Source organism: Polyodon spathula, chromosome 3 (genome assembly GCF_017654505.1).
Source record: "Polyodon spathula isolate WHYD16114869_AA chromosome 3, ASM1765450v1, whole genome shotgun sequence".
In the NCBI taxonomy this organism is placed as follows: domain Eukaryota; kingdom Metazoa; phylum Chordata; class Actinopteri; order Acipenseriformes; family Polyodontidae; genus Polyodon; species Polyodon spathula.
This window is the reverse complement of record NC_054536.1, coordinates 56,276,507-56,297,735: the sequence shown is the minus strand read 5'-3', so window position 1 is coordinate 56,297,735 and position 21,229 is coordinate 56,276,507. Positions and strand designations below refer to the sequence as shown.

At 34.6% G+C, this 21,229-nt stretch overlaps 1 protein-coding gene across 1 annotated transcript; it reads right to left on the bottom strand.

Moving 5' to 3' along the window:
- On the bottom strand, positions 1–21,001 carry LOC121313213 (epithelial splicing regulatory protein 1-like). Its single transcript, XM_041245536.1, is given in 17 exon segments — positions 1–1,800; positions 2,507–2,629; positions 7,432–7,507; positions 7,509–7,598; positions 9,744–9,915; positions 11,292–11,490; positions 13,234–13,449; positions 14,686–14,987; positions 15,684–15,726; positions 15,828–15,960; positions 16,053–16,163; positions 16,895–16,949; positions 17,067–17,165; positions 18,075–18,189; positions 19,183–19,296; positions 19,911–20,039; positions 20,647–21,001. Coding segments are annotated over 16 exon segments (2,070 nt in total). The 5' UTR covers positions 20,779–21,001; the 3' UTR covers positions 1–1,800; positions 2,507–2,545.
- Between the last annotated feature and the right edge of the window lie 228 nt (positions 21,002–21,229).

Below are 21,229 nucleotides of genomic sequence, written 5' to 3'. Positions count from 1 at the left end.
TATATCTACAATATTTTATTCAAGCATTACACATAATACACAAATAATCTGTAACAGCATGTACATGTAAATCAATTAAAGAGTGGATTTATTATTGGCATACATCCAAGGGTAATACATATGAATACTATTTCTCTCAAGCATTATGTTTTTGGAACTAATGACAGTTGCCTATAAATTACACTACTATACTACTATAAATTACACAGCGCAAGAACAAAAATTGATTTATCTTACTACTTCAATATTTTCATTAATTTCATAAATGGTTCATTATTTATATATAGTTTTTTGTATTTCATGAATAATAAAGACTGGACATGCACATCTTATAGCTATTTAAAAATAGAAAAAAACATTATCTAAAGATATATATATTTTTTCCAGTCCTTAAGATTGAATAATTTTCAAATAACCGAATAGTTTAATTTTATTTTTGACGCTAGTTTAGTAATACATTGCGCAATTCATTGAAAATGAATTAAATGGTATCAGTTGACTTACCAATTGTGTATTAATTGCTAACAAGTTTAGTAATGCAATGTATACCGGTTTTTAATTTAAATCCAACTGCTCCATATGTATTTAAAATAACATGCACTTCAAGCATTTGGCAACACACTGTACAAGAAAACACAGTCAGTCTTATTGACATGCACTAGAACTTGTTGTAGCTTCAATTTGGCAGAACAGGCTGGAAAGCAAGTGTAAACATTTAAATACAAAATAATTGTGCAATATATCTAGCTATAGGATACCAGTCATACAAATTGAGCAAGCAGTTTATACAGTGTTGACTTGAATACTATTAAAGTGTTAGAGAATTATAACATTTTTGTTTGCTTTGCGAGCATTAAAGCACGGTCTCACCTGTAGTTTTTCTACATTCAGTGATACCTGCAGCTACAGCAACTGACTTGTTATTCTTTGGAACATAAAACCAACCAATTCCATTGGTTTTATTTAGTTTGACCATTTTCTTAAGACTAACTACATGAATGTTCACATAGCAAACAACTAATGCAATCCCTGCGCAGACTTTACAACTTGACTAATATATATATACACACACTTTATTGGCACTACAGCTCTTTGAGGATTGATAAACTGGACATGAAAACCCAACTACTCATAATCCAGCTCTCTCCCCTCTTGAACACTGCATGCAATATTGTACGATACAACACTATAAAAACAAACAGTAGCAGGCATTGGGTTTGTATTGGCATATACAATAATACCGTGTCTAACATTTTCAGTTTAAGGCTTCAGGCAACACCTTGTGCAATTTAAAATAAAGCTGGTACAGAAATTTAAAAAAAAAGATACTTTTACTTCATGTACACATGAATTTATAAATCTGAGATGCTCAAGCTTATTATTTACATCAAAAAAGTTCAAAAATCATTATTTTTTATTTATTTATTTTTAAAACATGTTAAACATGAGTTAAGCTCCACTTTGTTATTTGACTCACAGGGTTTTATAATGTGTCCCCATGATACTGCGTGTTGGCCTTTCTACAGCAGCTGAAGGTCCACATAGTGGACCCCAATGTGAGAACGGTTCCTGTCTTGCACAGATTGCTTGGCTGACTGCAGGGCGGACATGTCAATAAGGTATTGCTGCTGGGCTGTTCATTTGTTTGGCTGACTGCAGGGCGGACATGTCAATAACACATTGCTGCTGAGCTGTTCATTTGCTTGGCTGACTGCAGGGCGGACATGTCAATAAGGCATTGCTGCTGGGCTGTTCGTATAAATTATTCACCATCATCATTATCACAGACTCTGGATGATTCTGTTCAAGGAGAGAAAAGAAAATTGATCCAATCAAGGCATTGCCTTTCAAGACTTAAAACGACTACTGGAGAGCTTGGCAATACCCCATCACCAGAGGTAGGGTCGAACGTATTTTTTTTTTACCCATCACCTTCTGGTACACATATCAAGATTAAGAACCAACCTTATGGCTGCTCATTTTAGGGAATCTATAAGTATCCTGGTATGGATTTTCATGACAGTAAAGGGACAATGGTGACGACACTTCCATTCATAGTTGTGCAAGCACACGTCAGTCCTAACCTAAACATCCTCTGTGCTCACTGTTTAGTAGTTTTGTGTCAGAGACCACCAAACTCACTTTTGACCTGAGTTGGGATTTGAACCTGTCTCCAGAGGTGATAGGTTGCGTTTTGACATATGTCCTGTGGTAGATTTGACTAGGATTTCTACATTTCCTTTCTTTTCTGCAGTATCATTCAATGGGAACACATGGCACATGGGAGAACTGAAAGATTTCAAGATGCCTTTTAAAGTGAGGTAAAGCAACACTGAACAACCAAGTGTAGATACAAAGCCCAAATCCTTGCTGAATTTGCAAAACCATCAGATAATGTGTCAACTTTCCTTTTGATACGCTACATAGTCAAAAAGCCTACCACACCGCAGGAGTTTGTGAAACAGATGCCCATTGACCCATTGAGGTGATCATGGTTGAGCCTTACCTTCCTTCTCTTCACAAGATGTTTAATGGGAAGGGTCCTTTAAATACAGACCCATTCTTTGGGATGTGCGAGTAGTGTCCTGGCTTGGTCATGTGCATGTACAAGTCCATCTTCTGATGCATACTATGATGTAAGTTTGAACATACAGATCAGCAGCTGTGCATAGGACAGTATTGCTCATTAACATAAACAGCATCTCCTATTTAAGGCACATGGCTTTCATTTTCCTTTTCCTTAGCAGCAGAAGTACAACAGTTGCTCTTATTATAATTGGGGCCCTGCGTTTTTCACAACTGTTTTTTTTTTTTTTTTTTTACCTGCAATTTAGTCCTACAGCCCAGAGATGTCGATATAGCCTCCACAGTAAGCCACTTAATGAGCAATCATTAAACAATCATCTCATTACATTAACCATTTGAACTGCTCATCCCATTACTACAAAGTATGTATTAGTAGATTACTAAACAAAACACTGTACATGGCTACTGACATTTATTTAACCCTTACATCCCTTTGAATACTTTTAACAGGATTTAAAAAGGACTTTTTAAAAAAATATTCTTTCAGAGAACTCCCAAGTGTAAACACATTATTTTTAATTTACCAGAAGACTTTTACACAAATCATTCCGTAAAAAAAATAAACGTCATCATCTTGATATTTGGGTCTCACCGGGCACAAATCTATATTTTCATTAATAGTGGAGAAGTACTTGCTTTTTTCTGACACTGATCACTGAACAGTACGTACAGTTGTAGTCAAAAGTTTACATTCCCCAGTGGAAATTTATCATTTCTATAAATATCTCGAAAACAATCAAAGGAAAAAAAATCTTTTGTAGCAAAAGTTTTGCTTTTGTGGATGAGGAAAAAAAGTTAAAAGAAATAGATGTCTATAATTATTTATATCACCAAAAATTCTAATTTAAAAAATAGTTATACCCTGACAAGGAAAATGAATATTAATATCTAGTTGAGGCACCTTTAGCAATAATAATGATTAGGGTATTTGTCAATGAGCTTTTGTCGCAACTCTTTAGTGATTTTTGACCACTCTTCAACACAAAATTGTTCCAATTCATTCAAATTCCGAGGACTTCTCTTGTGCACAGCCTATTTCAACTCATACCAAAGATTCTCAATCGGATTTAGACTGGGACTTTGATTAGCCCATTCCAGAACCTTGATTTTATTCTTCTTTAACCATTCTGAAGTAGATTTTGATGTGTGCTTTGGATTATTGTCGTGTTGGAACATCCAGTTGTGCTTTAAACCAAGTTTTGTAGCAGAGGGTTTCAGATGAGGCCAACAACTTTTGGTATGCTATGGATAACATTTTACCATGTATTGTAACTAAATGTCCTGTGCCATTAGAGGAAAAACAGCCCCATAGAAGGATATTACCACCTTCATGCTTGACAGTGGGTATGGTGTTCTTTTCTTTGTCCGCCTCACTAGACTTTCTCCAAACATAACGACCATCAGTATGACCAAATAGCTTGGGATTTTTGTTTCATCACTCCACAACACTTTTGACCAAGCCTCATATCCATCATTCAAATGCCGTTTTGCAAACTTTAAGCGATTGTTCTTGTGATGTTTTCCTAAGAGTGGCTTTTTCCTTGGCCTGTGATCAATGATTCCTTCACCATGGAAACCCCAGTCCCTCTTGCAGCCAATTCACTCTGAATATCTTTCACAGTCAATCTCAGATTGTTATCAGCCTTCCTCACAATTCTTCTACTTGTTCTTGGTGAAAGAACCTTCTTTCTTCCAGACCGAGGGAGCGTTGTGACAGTACCATGAGTCTTGTACTTGTATCCTTCTCCAGCTTTATGACAAACAATTTTCTGCCTTCCGATAGCTCTTTACTTTTTCCGATATTGACTTATTGGTAATGAAGGCAATCATCCTATGCCTAACTCTTTTATACTCTCTAAGAATGTTCACCTATAATTCAGAATTTTCTAAACTGTTCTAGAATTAGGTTCTACATTATCACTGAAATTTCTAGCACCTTGTAGACAATACTATCATAGCATCAAAGGGTATGAATACTTCTGAATCAGCAGTTTTGAAAAAAAAAAAAATTGCTGAAATAAACAATTGTAGACATCTATTTCTTGTAACTTTTTTTCTGCATCCAGAAATATATATATCTATTATAACTATTTATTGGAATCAGGGAATTTGATTGATTCTGTACCATATGTAACTGGTGTTTATTTATTTATTTGTTTTGTTTTGTTCTTCTAATATAATGTAAAAAAGGTTGTTCATAAGAAGCCCATAAGTGTTACTTATGTTTGCAAGAAACAGTCTTTCAGCATTCACAGAATGGGTAAAAACTTACAAATATATTTTTAGGGAAATAGTTCTGCATTTCTCCAAACTTCAGTCAAAGAAATTCCATTACTGTTTTCTTTTGCATATAGTTCATATCCCTCCATTTCTGATTTACAGTCAGCATCAAACCATGTAATACAATCTAATGGGAGGAGTTCTGTAGCCAAACTACAAACACGTTGTGTGTCTAAAATCCTCACTGCCTTCACAAACTTGTGAACTGGATAGTTAAAATGTGGTTTATTCTGCATTGATCAGAGTTGTAGTAACTTGTACATTTTTCACAAACTTGGTGGAAAGTTTTAACAACATACTGTTTGTTTATTCTCCCAGCTGTGCTGTTCAACACTTATGCCAGTGCTCTGTATGCATTTAATAAATCTTTATTATACGTTTGATGAATTCTAACATTACGGCTTTTAAAATAAGTTATACCCTTCAGTGCGCAGCACACCAGGTGGCTATATCTCTCAAATAAACGCTTTTTGAGTTTGTTGGTGCATCTATTTGTTCTAAAACAGCAAGTCTCAAAGTAAGCTTTTTTCTTAAACACATCCATTTCTACAAGGCAGTAATTGTCCCTCATAATTAGGGGGTGTTGATTACTTAATTATTCTTTTGATCAGTTTAGCTGGAGCAGCTACACAGACATCTGGAGGGTTTAGGACTGAATTGGAGGTTTTAAAAACAAGTTGTGAAAAACACAGGGCCCTAGTTATAATTCTTGAAAAAATTTGATACAAATGCTGAATCAAGCAGATGTGTCATCACAGTTCAATTAAATTACAACAATGCTGGGGATCACACTGGGAAGTAGACTTAAGGATCCTGTTACATTTTTAAAACTATTTTCTAATGATCTAAACAGCAACAGGTCTAAATACAGCTACATTTACTCTTAATAAAATCGTTAAATGCTATTAAACAAAAAAAAAAATACATTGGAATTTGGACTGAAAATAGGGTGTAGATACTTTTGCTTAGATCAGAACAGAAGTTAGTTCAGACCTGCTTTTAACGTTATACACCCACCCAGTTTTCTTAAAAAACAAACTTTCCCACGCTTAATTCTTAGATTAGGCAGATTATGTTTTGTCTGCACTAAAGAAAAAAAACAAAACAAACACAATCTATGTCAATCTAATGTACTGTAAAATTAATTCAATTTTTCAATAAAGCATAAAGTACACTAATATCTTGAAACATCTATCTTTAATAAAAGCATCAAGGGGATGGTTCCTATTAATTAAAATGTCACTGAACACGTAAGCCTTTTACACAAAAAGAAAGCAAACTCATGCTCAGGCAAGCCGGATTGAAAAACCTTGAGTGCTCCACCCTAGCTAGCAGCTGGCTCAGTGCAAGGGCAACAGGGAAAACCAGTTTTTAGTTCACAAAGACGTAGGTGGGTTGTCATAGTGGCTCACTCTCTTTTGATACTGAAATAATCTTTAAGCTCTCGCTTTTCAGTTTTCTGTCATGCTGGTTTAGGTGGCTGTAGTGTTGGCACAAGAGCTAGTTGTGCTGATTCAATAAAAAAAAAATAACATAAAAGTGAATTTACTTTTATTTCAATGTTCTGTATTTGTTATTGTCAATTTTGCCAAAACCCTGCGCAAGATTTTTATTTTAAAAAAGCAAGACATCAGCAAATGTGTTTTGAAGTCGTCCATTTAACAACCAAAATGACTACCTAAAAAAAATCAAACATTGTGACAACTCAAACCAGCCAAGAAATGGTCCGATCCACATTATTTTACTTTTACTAATACTCAGTATATACCACATGTATTATTCATTTTCCAGGAATATTTTACCTTACGAATATATAGGGAACTGCATATATACATGTGGCAGAGCAAAGCTCTGCCGTTTAGAAATTGGCAAGGATGGGGTTAATTTCCCCTACCTGCCTGGGTTTATTATGTTCAGGTGGCTGGGGTTGATTAGTTGATTAAATGATTAACTTAATTAACAATCAATCAGCGCCCAGCCACCTGACATAAAAGGAGGCCTCTACTTCTCATTTGGAGGTGGGAGCTGAGGAAGCTGGTTGGTTGGTTATTTATTTATTTATTTATTTATTTATTTATTTTTAAATTTTGTGTTCAGTGAAGGTATTGCCCACCCTGGAAACCTTTATTTTTGTAAGTTTTGCTTTATTTGTGTTTAAATATCTTTATTTTTGCTGTTGTGCACTTTTATTTTGTGTGTTTTTTTGTAATAAAAGTATATATTTTTTGAATTGCAGTCTGTCTCTGGGCCTCTATCCACTCGCCAGCTTGCCACAATACACAACACAAAAAGATTCCAACAATCCTGACTGACTGAATGCAAACAAAAAAATTCTGTTCATTTTTCAGGCTAGCTGTGTTTTAAATATTTATCTAAAAATTTTAGACAATTTTAGTGCACTTGCATCACAGATAAAAAAAAAAAAAAAGGCCTTTTCTTTTTCTAATACCAGGCACCTTCAACATAAACAAACAAACATACACCTTAAACTGAATTAAAAACGTTCTTGGGTCATTGCTTTCAGATCCCTTACTTCTTAGCTTCTGAGTATAAGATGTTACAAACCTGGTAGCCCTGGAAAAAGTTGAGAATGTCCTTAACACCTGTGTTGCTATAGGCCAGGCTCTGCATCCTGACCATTGGTCGCGGGGACTAGGCTGGTAACCAGGTCCGACGTCGGTGCAGCAGGGAGGCAAAGTAGTTGTCCCCTGGTTGGGGAGCCAGTGGGGCCACTTTACTTTCTCATCGTATTTATTTATATATATATATATATATATATATATATATATATATATATATAATATATATATATATATATATAAACAGGATTAAGATTTATTAAGTACTTGCTTCAGTACAAAGTTAGCATCATTTTGTTTTGTTTTTTTTATAAAAGAAAAAATGTTAATGTCACTTTAAATAAATAACATGTTGAATTAAGACATGTGACATACATTGTTTTTTTTATATTAACAATACCAGTTAGCAGTAAATAAATTGTGTGACCCACACCCTTTAATTAAGAGACTAGAAAGTTTTCATGAATGCCCAAAATGCTGTGCTTCATTAAATAAATATAAAGTTTAATGAACAGCACCCAATATCCCAGACTTAAGGGCTCTCTTGACAGCCAGTAACATTTATTTGCATAGAGAATACAGAGCTTAAATGTAGTGCATGCAAATGTATTTGATGGCCTTGTAAAGACAGCACATTTCATTTCCACTGTAGTGTGTCTCATCATTTTGCAGCTGAAGAAGTCAGGCACAAGGGGAAATCATTGCTGTAGACACAGTTATTGCTGAAACTTAGACTTGGCTACTTACAGGACTAGGCAACATTTTGCCTCTTATTTTATTGTGGTGCCAAGAAAACCAGTCTTCTTACTTTATTGCATAGAGTTATCGTGGGGTTGTTCATTCGTGGCTGCAGCAGTTAACCTTGCAAAACCTTCTTCACACAGAAACTTATTATCCACACCCACAGTTTGGCAAGTCAAAGAAGTTCCTGTCATTTCCATAAACCTTAGCAAGTGATGTCACCAGTCAGTTAGTCATTAACCCCTTAATTCTTTATGCCTTTTCATGCTCATGAATTGTAAGATCAATGTTTAGATAATTTAGACCAATAACAGGTTTGACATGAAAATTAAATTAGACTTGGTTAACTCTTTTTGTTTAGAAGAGCCAGTGAGGCAAGCACAGATCTTGTGTTGCCATTTGTTACACCTTCATAGATACCACCAGCTAATTAGAAAAAGACGATTGAAGTTGTCTTAGAATTACAAAATAAAGTAGGTTTTTATTTTATTTTTTTACCCACCAGTTACTTTTTCCACAGATCAACCAGCTAACATCAGCTTATATGACCTGCCAAATGTCACATTAACAGGGTCGGGCTGGAGTGGGTCTGACTGATAGTGGCAGTTATTTGATCATTCCCACAAAATGAGGTAGCATTGTTTACGGTGGTCAGAGCTGGTTGGGGAGGTTTTCAGCTGGTTGTTCCAGTACATTTCATTTTACATCCCACTTTTCAAAATGTATATAAAAATGTGTTATTGCTCTGTGAAATTTCACCAAAAGATGGGTTGGAATAAAAGCACAATGAAAATGTTTTTTTTTTTTTTTATTTATCCATTGTTGTTTCTCAGCTCCTTCAAAGAGCTGTTGGACATATTCGTTGCTGACTGTAATAGGCTCTCAATATTGTTGTTTTGAATGCTACCAGGCAACACCAAATTATTTCAGGACTAATATAAAAAGAACTAGTCAAACTAGTTTCAAAGTCAAGCATTCTATTAAGTTAACGCCCCTTTTTTATCATTCTAGCTAGGTGCTACTTTTATTTAAAAAAGTTAATTCAACTTGTTAATCTTAAAGCTATGGCCAAAAGAATGTCATTACCTAGAATTTTAGGGTTGAGACATAATAATAAAAATAAAAAACTATATAAACATAATTTAGATCTTTTATTTAGCCATGTAATCAAAGGAACTACAAAGTGATTTAGCAAAAGTTTCATATTAGATTTCAAAATGTCATTTTTCAATTGTTGTCAGTTTCTCATTAAGTTTATGGAAAACTAAAAAGTGGTATGTAATTCAATATGGTAACGTAACATTATTCACCAGATTTCACTTGACTTTATGAAGCAAAATTAGTTAATTCATAGGGTGATGCAGACCTTTTGGCCATACCTGTATGAGCTAAATAAGACACGAGGTACAGACTTGGAGTACAGTGAAATCGAACATAGTGCCAAATAATGCTAGCTGTATCTGCGATATGGGACTAGCGACCTTTGTTAGCTACCGTAGCACTTACAAGGTGATTTTTTGATTCTCCTCTCCATTCTCTCTGAGTACCATGTCCTACCTTGGGTAGTATGCAGCATAGTTCACAAAGAGCTGAGTGCCAGCGGGGTAGAAAGCTGTGGGAGGCTGCAGGGCCCGGGGATTGAGAAGCATCTGGGGCTGATAGAGGCTGGCAGCTTCTGCAGGGATAATGGCTGTAGGGGGATGAAAGACGTACCCAGGAGGAGACAGACCTATGAAACAGAAGACAGAAGCACTCTGTAGATGCAGACAGATTAAATAATGCACAATGTAGGGGGATGTAGAAAAAAAGTGTTTACGACATCAACGTAATGAGAAAGTCAGGAATCCACATACCATTTCATTTGGAAGTGAGGTTTTTTTCTGTGTCCACCTTTCTATAAGACAGAATGTTGGGGGTATATTTTCTTTACTAATAAGGGTGTTTAGATGGCATATTTATTAAATTATTCATTATCAACAATTTCTCAATAGAGAAATCTGTTAGGCTATATCTTGGGGAGGGTATGGGCTAACAAATATGACTGAACAATGGCGATCTCTCGACCAGCAATACAAACTTAGATGTTGAAGCTGGTGTTTACAGGGAGCTGTTCAGTATTTTGGAAACAATGCATGTGCTAGGTTTCATTTTCCACGCTTTACAAATTTGTTTACAAACTTCATGTGTGGAAATGGTTCTTTAATTCCACATTCTAAAGATCAAGGGCAAAAACAAAAACCTCTTAGTACAGCGATGCAGCCAACACTTGGTGAAAAGACAGAATTTCCCAAGACAGCACACACAAAGATTATCAACCTCCCAGCCTAAGACCCTGCTGCATACTCTAAACTTCACCAGTACTAGAAACCTCATAGTGACTGCACTCTCAAACCCATCTAAACCAGAACTGACCTACACAGATTAGGCCACAAGTTTACACACATTTGAAAAAACAAGACACTGCACAGGATAGCTAGACTTGTGTGATGGGAGCTAATTTAACAGTGAAACTCATGGATGATGATACATATCGAGCTTTACAAACTGCTAAACAGGAACCAAATAAGGAACAGATTACTTGTACTTTAAAAAGTAAGCAACTCTCTGTCTACTCTCCAAAAAATGTAATGAGCGAACACCTAAAGAAGTTATTCTCATATGTTGTTTTTTTTTTGTTTTTTTTAAATTAAAGTCGTCATCAGTAGTTAAAACTGAAATGCAAAAAATAAAACATATGTAGACATACGTATACAGTATATACTGTAAATATGCAGTATATGTGTATTTATTAATAGTACACAGCATTTGACACTGGGGAAATAAGGCAAATATTTATAGATTATTATTACAGACAAATCGTGTGTGATTTTTTTTAATCATATAACTTGTTGTAAACTGAGTTGTTAAATGAAAGCATCAACAGAGTAACTTGTTTTTTCCAAAAGAAACACAAACGCATCTTAGATTCTTTCCCATGTTAGACAGTAGAAGTCTCCATTTTATCATTTTGAACAAAAAAGAACCCAGAAATTGAAGATTTAAAAAAAGCTCCAGCACCTACCAGCACGTAGCGTAGAGCAGCACCAAGACCCAAGCAAAACTTACGTCGTAACTTACATGGCGGCGGGGACAGGCCATTCCGATTTAATGTGCCCCCCATTAATACAATATTCATATCTTCTGCTGAACACTGAAAGACTTCCACGTAGCGGCCCTTCATGGTTCTCTTGTGACACTTCTGTGCTGTCAGGAAAGCCCACTCTGGAGATTTCATCTGGATGAAGGCGTCTCCTGAAGGACGACCCTGAGAGAAGAAAACATTACATTGTTAAGAATCAGCCCTGGCAGTATTCCAAGAAAATATATATATATATATATATATATATTGTAAGGTGGCAGGGGGCGGGTTAGATTCCTCCCTGCCTAAAAAGCATGTGAAAATGCACATTTTGTTCATTTAATTGCTTTTGGTTAATTTAATTGTACTTGTGTTAATTGTTTTATTGTTAATTATCCCCTGCACCTGGCTATCATTGTAAATTAGAGCCAGGTGCAGGGTATTTAAGGAAAGCACCCAGTTTGCAATTGCTGCTATGGAGTGAAGAGGCTGGCTGTTGGAAACCTATGTTTGGTTTTCTAAACAAGTTTATTAGTGTTTTGTTTTGGTGTTATATGTCAGGTAAGCTGCTTAGCTGTCCTGCGTGTTAGTCAGAGACCTGCATACGTTTAGTTAGTGCTCAATGACAGCTAGGTGTTTGTTTGTTTTTGAATTTTGATTTATTTATCTGTTTTATCTCTGGGTCATGTCCTTAAAGGGCCACGAACCAGATCTACGGCCAGCCTGTTCACAATGTGTGTGTGTGTGTGTGTGTGTGTGTGTGTGTGTGTGTGTGTGTGTGTGTGTGTGTATATATATATATATATATATATATATATATATATATATATATATATATATATATATATATCTCCAACAGTTTCTCAAATTGCCTTTCTGATGCATGCTCATATTTTTATTATTTTTATTTAGCTTTTGCTTTTCCACCAATGCAAGAAACTATAAAAGATACATTAAATTTATAGGTGTTAAATAAAGCCTACTTTTCATTGCAAAAAGATGCAGAAAAAAAATCTATAAAAAAGAAAAGCTTTGTATTACTTTCACTTCAGCCTTTGCAGATGGCAAACTTTTTTTTTTACTGCACAAAAAAGGGTGAAAAGTGCTTCAGACATTACACATTTACAAAACACCATGCCTGTTTTGCTCGATTTTTAAATTGCAAGAAAAATCAATAGTAAAGCCGCTAATTTTTGCTTTATTATTTGGCAACATCTACGGAGCCTGTGAGGAGACGTGAGAGAGAAAAAAAAAATATATATGTGTGTGTATATATATATAATCTCATGGCACGACATAATATCTCGTACCCACGACTTACTATCTTACTAAGTCGTGCAAACAAGATATATATTTTCTCTCACGCCCCCTTCCGGGCTCCGTCAACTTCAGGGGTATATATGGACCTTTCTATTGTATTGCGTTATGTTCCCACATATTGCTACAACTGTTTATATAAGGTGTGTTTATTATTCTATTTTTTTTTTTTTTTTTTTTTTTTTTTTTTTTTTTTACATTTTGACCACTTTTTTGAAATTTTAAATTGCATTCCCTGCCTCAAGAGGGCTTCACATGTACCCACATGGACCTCACAGAAGTACATTTCCCATCATCCTCTTGCTCATAACTGATATGGATTTACCAGTGAGCTGGAGGAAATGTAGTTCGGAGAGGTCCATGCAGGTCCATGTGATGCCATCTTGAGGCAGGGAGTGCAACTTAAAATTTTAAAAAAGTGGTCAAAATGTAAAAAAAATAAATAAATAAATAAAATAAACAATACACTCACCTTACTTAATAAGTTGTAACAACACATGGGAACATGTAACACAATAAAATAAACGGTCCTTATATACCCTTTCAAACAACACCATATAACCTTGGTACACATTGGTCTCACAGAGTAGTGGATGGTATTGCTGTCAATACCTGCTGGTTTAACACCATGTGGATGCCATGAGGCCTGATGTCCATAGTAAACTCTGCGAGAAACTCCAGTATGTCCTCGATGGATGCGATGTAGGGTAGGCCCCTCAGACGGACACAATCTCTGACACTAGGAGGGGGCATGAATGGCTGAGGTAGTACAGGAATAATGGAAGGGGCTATAGGAATGAGAGGCGCAGATGTGTACCTCTTCAACACCTGGAGGGAAACAGCAATCTATTAAAAAAAAATTCAAAAATCCTGTTTTTGTCTATAATAGGAAAAAAAAACCCTAGAAGTTCACTGTTTCTGTGAAAGAATGGCCATTTACAAATCCAAAAATTATGGTGCTTTATCGTGGTTAAGTGTATTAGCCAAACTACTGTACACAAATACTTTCAGTTCCAAGTCATTGCTGAATAGACATGCAAATCTAGTAGATGCTGTATTGACCAAGGTAAAATATGTGGTGTTTATATTGCTTTTTTCAGAAGACAGTAAACACCAAACAACCTCTCACACCACTTGCCAAGCTGTAGTTGGTCTACAGATAACAAGTTGACTTCAGCTGATAGTATTGTTAACCCTGTATCTTTCACAATAACTAAAATGCATCATAAAGTGTAAAGCTGTCACAAATTAATCCTTACTGGTATATTAATAATTAAAAGCCATCATCGCAAGGCAAGCACATGTTACTCCATGTTATAAAAATCTTTTAAGTGGCTTAACTACGTATCAAACCACTTCAAGAAGTGGTACATCAAATTAAGCTGAAGAATCTATCCATTCCTAATAAAATGACACAGGTTCAAATGCAAATGTGTGTTTGTGTAAAAAGTCAAAGAACAATATTCTCTAAGACTGAGGAAGAGAAGAGGATTTTATTGCAGCTATTATTTCCAGAAGTGTTTGCACACCTAGCTCTCCTAACATAGGACATTGTTATCTGACCAATTTGCGTTATCATGTTTGATAAGGGTTATTTTTTAAGCTATTCACACACACACAAATAAAGGAATTAAATGCCATTACTCAAAGTGAAGAAATAACTGAAGTTACATTTCACCCCTGGCGTGATCACATGTCTGATAAACAGGATGTGAGGACATTTCTGATTGCCAAAAGCAGGATAAGTATGTCACAAATCCACAATTTGAACCCTTTTTCCTAACGGCTGAAAATGTGCTGCCAAATATCTACCATCAACCCATTTTGTACCAGTACATTGACAGTTAAGTCACATGACAACATACATATACATTTTTGATACTTTTCTATTGTTATGGTATTTATTTCTAAAATTGGGCATAACTTTAAGGATGCATTTCCAAAGTATATATAAATGGACAGAGTCAGCTATATATTAAATATTATCAAAAACCGTCCTTGGTACATAGAAACAAGAGCAAGGTATCAATATACTATTTAAGGCAATGAAGACAGTTTACTAACCTGCTGCACCTCTGCTGCCGTGCTTTTAAACAGTTCGATGTACCTCTTCCCCAGAATGTCCTTGTGTTTCTTAAGGGCGTTTTGCGAGAATTCCTCACAAGCAAATAATACAAAAGCATCCCCCGTAGGCCTGCCATCAGGGTACTTGACAAAAAGGATTCCTTCTTTCTCACCGGTGACAGGGCAGCTGGGACCAAGAAATGCTAACACTTCTTCAGCAGTGGCGGTGAACGGGAGACCACGCATGCGAACGATCACTTGGTTCTCTTTGGAGAGGAACTGAGACACTTCATTGGAAGTACCTACAGGAGGAAGTTAAGACGTGATTTGTTTTGATGAGATGTCGTCTTGTAGCAACGTGTGTTTAAGTTTGTTATACTTAACACTAAGGAGACAGCTAAATAAATAAAAGTGAATTACAAATCTGTTAAACACTGGCAGGATCATCCACATTACTGCACAAGTCAGAATTGATTTACTGCAAGCAATCCAGACCAGAGATGGGCGGGCTACTAATCCCGGAGAACAGAGATCGGCTCCGCTTTCTATCCACTCTGCGTGTGCTCAGTGTCTGGTCGGTAGAGTTTGCTGTTGTGGGATGAGGAGAAAGAGTCCCTGCCAGTTTCCCACCCCCCACCTCTGGAGCGTCAGAGCCAATGTGACGCCCCCTTCAGAGTCCCCAGCAAAGTTCAGCCTCTTTTGCACAGCCTGGACACAAAATGACGGCGTCCAAGCTGTATGACTCATCCTGTGCTCCCAGAAACAGGGCTTTAACTGGAAGAGCCATTCGGGCACCCCATGCTTTTGTTTTTTGAGCAGGTAAATATAAGAGCACAGTAGCAAAGAAATAACCACTTGTTGAAACTGAAAACTGAAACTGCAATAAAAGTTTCTACAGATACCTGCAATTTATAAGTAAACACACCAAGAGTCCTTGTTCTTGCTTGTGAATAAATCTAGATGACATTTATACAAAGTAATGGTACTTGAATAAATACCTCCAGCAATTTTAAGGAAATCCTCGCCTGTGGCCTTGTAAACCTGAAACAAAAAGAAGTAATTAATATTATTATTATTATTATTATTATTATTATTATTATTATTATTATTATTATTATTATTGGCTCTGTATATCTGTGTACCTCAATGTATCGATTTCCCATGTGGTGTTTGTGTCTTTGCAGTGCTAGGTCTCTGTGTTCCTCACTCACAAATCTTACCAACGCCTCCCCATTCCTTCTTCCTTGTGCGTTTAGACAGAGTGCAGCTCCCCCTCTGTGAAACAGAACAGAAATCAGACTGATGCACTCAAAACAGCATTGAAAAAAACTGGATAGCACCAAACAATAAGTACAAGCACTACTAACTTTGCAATGTTGAGACCCTGGAAAAATCGGGCAATGTCCTGGTCAGAGGATTGCCAGGGCAACCCCCTTGCTCGGATCACAGTGTTGTCATCAACGACTTCCATTTTGCCGCTACATATTTTGCAGGAAGTAACAACAAGTTTTAATTCTTTTTTGTTATATTGAAAAAAAAAAAAATACTGCATATTTATGACCCATTTAATTTCCCTGTTTTACTGTACAATTCAATTAACTTTCAGTCATAGGAGGAAATACTGACAACACAAGCAACAGAGACAATAACTTCTGTAATCCCTTAATATATAACACATTATACTGCTTTAATGTTGCCATATATATATAATATATATATAGATATATATTTATATAATATATATATAATATAGATATATATATATATATATATATAATAACACACGTCCAAATATTGCAGGTGCTGTATTTTTAGATTGTATCTCTCCCCAAGTATATTTGATAGGTTACCTCTTGATGTAAACAGTAAAACCTTGAGTATTCAAGCTAACTTGGGTGGACTATAGTTTGTATAACAGAACATTTTGGATTTATTTAGGTAGCGATATTTATACTTTGTTTATTTATTTATTTATTTATTTTTTTGCTCACATCAAAGATAGAAGCTAGTTATATACTTCCAGTATTAGAAGAAGAAGAAGAAGAAGAAGAAGAAGAAGAAGAAGAAGAAGAAGAAGAAGAAGAAGAAGAAGAAGAAGAAGAAGAAGAAGAAGAAAAAGAAGAAAAAGAAGAAAAAGAAGAAGAATTTTAGACAAACACTTTGATTTAAAGGTAAACAGAACGCAAATTAATCACTGCATACTACTTACCAAGTACCAGTTTCAAATTTGTGATTTACTCTTTCTGGATTACAGAATCTATGGTCTGTGGGGAATGGAACAAAGCAATAACATTAAAAAGCATATTAAAAGAAAGTTGCATTTTAATATTATATAGAAATATTTATTAATGTGCACTTAAAAAAACAGAGCGGCAACTTACTGATTGGATCTGAAATCAGTTTCAGAATGATGGTAACCATAGTTTGAACTTGCATAGCTGCCCCTCTGTAACCGGTTGGATCAGTTTCAATGTTTAAGTCTTTCAAATTGTTGTTAAGGGTAATTATTATTATTATTATTATTATTATTATTATTATTATTTATTATTATTTGATCAACATACAAGCATTTTTTTAAATAGTGTAACAAATATATACTGTTGATATACATTATGGCGTAAGAAATGTTTGTTGCAATTGAAAACAAAACTTGTAAGTACAAAACTGAATGTTACTGTACTTGTGTTTTCTATAATGAGGTCACTACCTCTTTTATTACGAATATACTTTAACCAATAATAAAGACTAACTTTTAAAATAACATTAACAACACATAGTAATGTATTACTGTATATGGAGGGTGTTTGGTGTTGTAAACTATTGTCTTGTTGACTAAACACATTAGACTCTCCCTTATAATGACCCAAAAGCTATTCTATTTGCATTTCAAAACACAAGGCTGAAGAAGCCAACACCCAGCTCACAGCTCTACACCCAGTCAACTCTGATAAGAATCTAAAAGGCAAGAACAGTGAGAAAAACACTGTCAGACCGACTGTATATTACTACAGCAGAGAAGGCAACAACCCCTTGGGACTCCCAAGCAAAATTTATGTGGTATTCATGATAATTATATAATGCAGCAGTATATACTAGGGAGATTATTGAAAACTATTTCTTTAGAACAAAAAAATAAATAAATCAGAATAATTTGCTCAATGTTATAATATTGAAAAACAGAAATGGACCACAAAGACACTACTTCTATTTTATGTGTTTGATGCCTTCTCTCTGTTTAAGTAGGCCCTTTAGCATACAGTCATAACCATAAGTGATATTTTATGTCATAAACCTTCTCAGTTTAATTAACAAGATCTGGTCAAATCTGTTTTTAACAGTCGCTCAAGGCATTATCTAGAAAGTGTTTCTTCAAACTCTTTTAAGGATACAATTGGCCATAACTTGAATATCCAGGTCTTTCAGATCAGGTGAATCAGGACAGCATTTCTTGAATTCTTTTCGCAGGTCAAAAAATGAATGAAAACATTCAGGCAGCTTGACATTCTGTTGGGAAAATAAGACACATTTTAACTTTTTCAGAACATGATCTCTTAAAAAAAAGGATTCAGCTATAAAACGAGTATTGAAAAAAATGTAATACATTCTCATTAACTTTTAGAACCAAAATAAAGTTTAACATTTTTTATACTGTGAATTTCAGAAACATTTCATGTTGTAATGAGACACTGATGACATTGTTAAATTTCAAATATGTCCAATCATGTTTTATTCTGACATTATACAATACCTCATATATTTTCAATCTTTCAGAATAGGTCTCAATCATAAAATGCACATTAATTAATTTGTTAGTTTCTAGATGTAGTATTACAAAACCTCATTGAGTTATGTAATATGGGATGGTTTCAAATTGTATGTAGTAGGTGCAATTATTTGTGGGTAACAAGATGTTATGGAATAACAAAAAAAGTAATTATATCTTTATGCATTTTTATCCTCAATACAATATGTAACTGAGATGTTTTAACTTACAGCTATGGCCAGAAGTGTTGCATCACCATATAGCTTTATCTAATTTTGTTTCATAAAAGTCAAATGAAACCTGCTGAATAATGTTACATTAGCATATTGAATTACATACTGTTTTGTACTTTTCCATATACTTAGTGTAAAACGTAAAAATCTAACATGAAATACTGTACTAATATTATGGCTTCCGGTAGTCTTTTGCGATGCCATTTTATAGTTTCTTTGATTACTGTTAAATAAAAGATCTAAATATATATATATATATATATATATATATATATATATATATATATATATATATATATATATATATATATATCAATCCTAAAATTCTAAGTGATGCAATACTTTTGACCATAGCTGTACACCACCCTTAACATTACTTTACCACCACTGTCTTCACCTTTGGTGTTAAATTCTATTCATTTCATGTAAATACAGTACATCATTAAAAAAAAAAAAAAAAAAAAGCAACTGATGCTCAAATGGAAGACGATGCAATCCTACCTTGTTGGCTGCCTCTGGGTGAAGGACTTGTCTAATATGAAGCTGCCCATCAGTACATAGACAGAATGAAGTTCCCACTCCAAGAATTGGTTCATTAGCCACCAGCTGGTTAAACTGCACAGGAAACAGCAGTTCAATTTACTCTTATAAACTAATACAATTGATATTTACATACAAAATTTTGATAGTAATGATAATAAAACGAATTACTTTTTAAACATTAATTCCAATCATTTCGTTATTACAGTAGATGTTATATTATCATGTCAAACAGCCACTGCTTTATCCCAAATGCATTAAAAACGGCATCGTTTCAAAGAACCCTTTACTTTTGATTATTACGAAAGTTTGAATAATAATACGAGAAAATCACGGACGTGCTTAATCGTAGAATAGCAAGGATTTTTGTGTTTTTGTCACGACGCTGCGAACCTTGGATTATATATATATATATATATCTATAGATATATATCTGCGCGAGCGTCGTGATATATATATATTATGTGGTATATGTGTGTGGTAACACACACAAATACCTATTTATGGATGGAAACTATAACTAAGATATTGGATTATTTAAAAACGTAATTTTACATAACTTTTTATCACACTAAATGTTTATTGGTTAATGGTGTTTTGTCACATATTTCCATTTAATAATAATAATAATAATAATGCAAAGTCAAATACTGTACATACTAGTTTTAGAAAACGGAATAAATGTTCACCTGATTGAAGAACTGCTCGAAAGGATCAGCAGCAGAAATTGCTTCTTTTTGAAGGCCAGTTGCTTCTTTGAAGTCTTCTGTCAGTTCCAAGTTATCAGGTCTCACTAAAACTTCACGGAGTTTTCCAGCCTGAAGAAAATGTGGGTATTAAAGACATTTTGTTTTACTTTGTGTTTTCCTTTGATGTTATAAAATGCATTATTAAAAAATAAACAATATGTCTGATCTTTTCATTCCTACACATGTCGGTCAATGAGTGCATGGCTGTGACGTAAGTTTGAAATGACAGGCTACAAGTAAAATACTCGATTAAATTACAAATTGACAAAATGAAAATCGTATTTGGAATGAGCAGGTTTAATTTAACGTGCATGTTCTATAAGTTATCAAGCATCATTTTCTATTTTTTCTAATTTTTTTTTTTTATCTTCTCGACCGTTTAGTTTACAAATGTTTTCAAAAGTACCCATGGCTTTTCAAAAGTTATCAAAAGCATATATATATATATATATATATATATATATATATATATATATATATATATATATATATATATATATATATATATATATATATATATATATATATATACACACACACACACACACACACACATGAGTTAGATCTTCTAATATTTTTTAAAAAGAGAAAAAAAAATGCATATATAAGTAAAATTCGAAAAAACATTGGAAAAAAGAAAAAAAAACTGCAAAGAAAAGTAAAATTCAAAATATACCTTCTCGTTCGACAAATCCACAACTTGCCACACCAACTGAACGAGTTCCTTTTCATCAGATCCCAAATTAGCCCCGCTGAACCCTGACGTTGTATTAAATAAAACCACCAAATAGTCTAAAGTCGCCGTCATGATGAACACAAGACAGAAATAAAACTAAACTAAATGCACCTTGATAAAGAAATCCCTGTTTAAAAAATAAAAAAATAAAAAAAACTCACAGTAGAATAAAGTGAAAATAAAACAACAACCTCACACTTACAGATGTGTCTAAAGTGAAGGTGTTTGCCTTGCTTCAGGTATTTATTGTGGCTTTTTTTGTGATTTCGCGAGAGCCTATGGAAGGTAGGCAGCCCCCCACAGCCTCGTAATGGCTGAGCTATCCCTATTTTTTGTACATTACCTGCGCACGAGCCACGTGATTCAGGTACAAGATACCTGCCTTGTCTCTGTTATTGGCGCTTTTAAACAGGGACGTGGCATAGCGCAGCAGAAAGCATCGCCAGCCCCAGTACTTGCTTTGCTATATATAAAATACCAGCTAAACCAAAAATAGATACCAATTATAGGTTTCAAATATAAA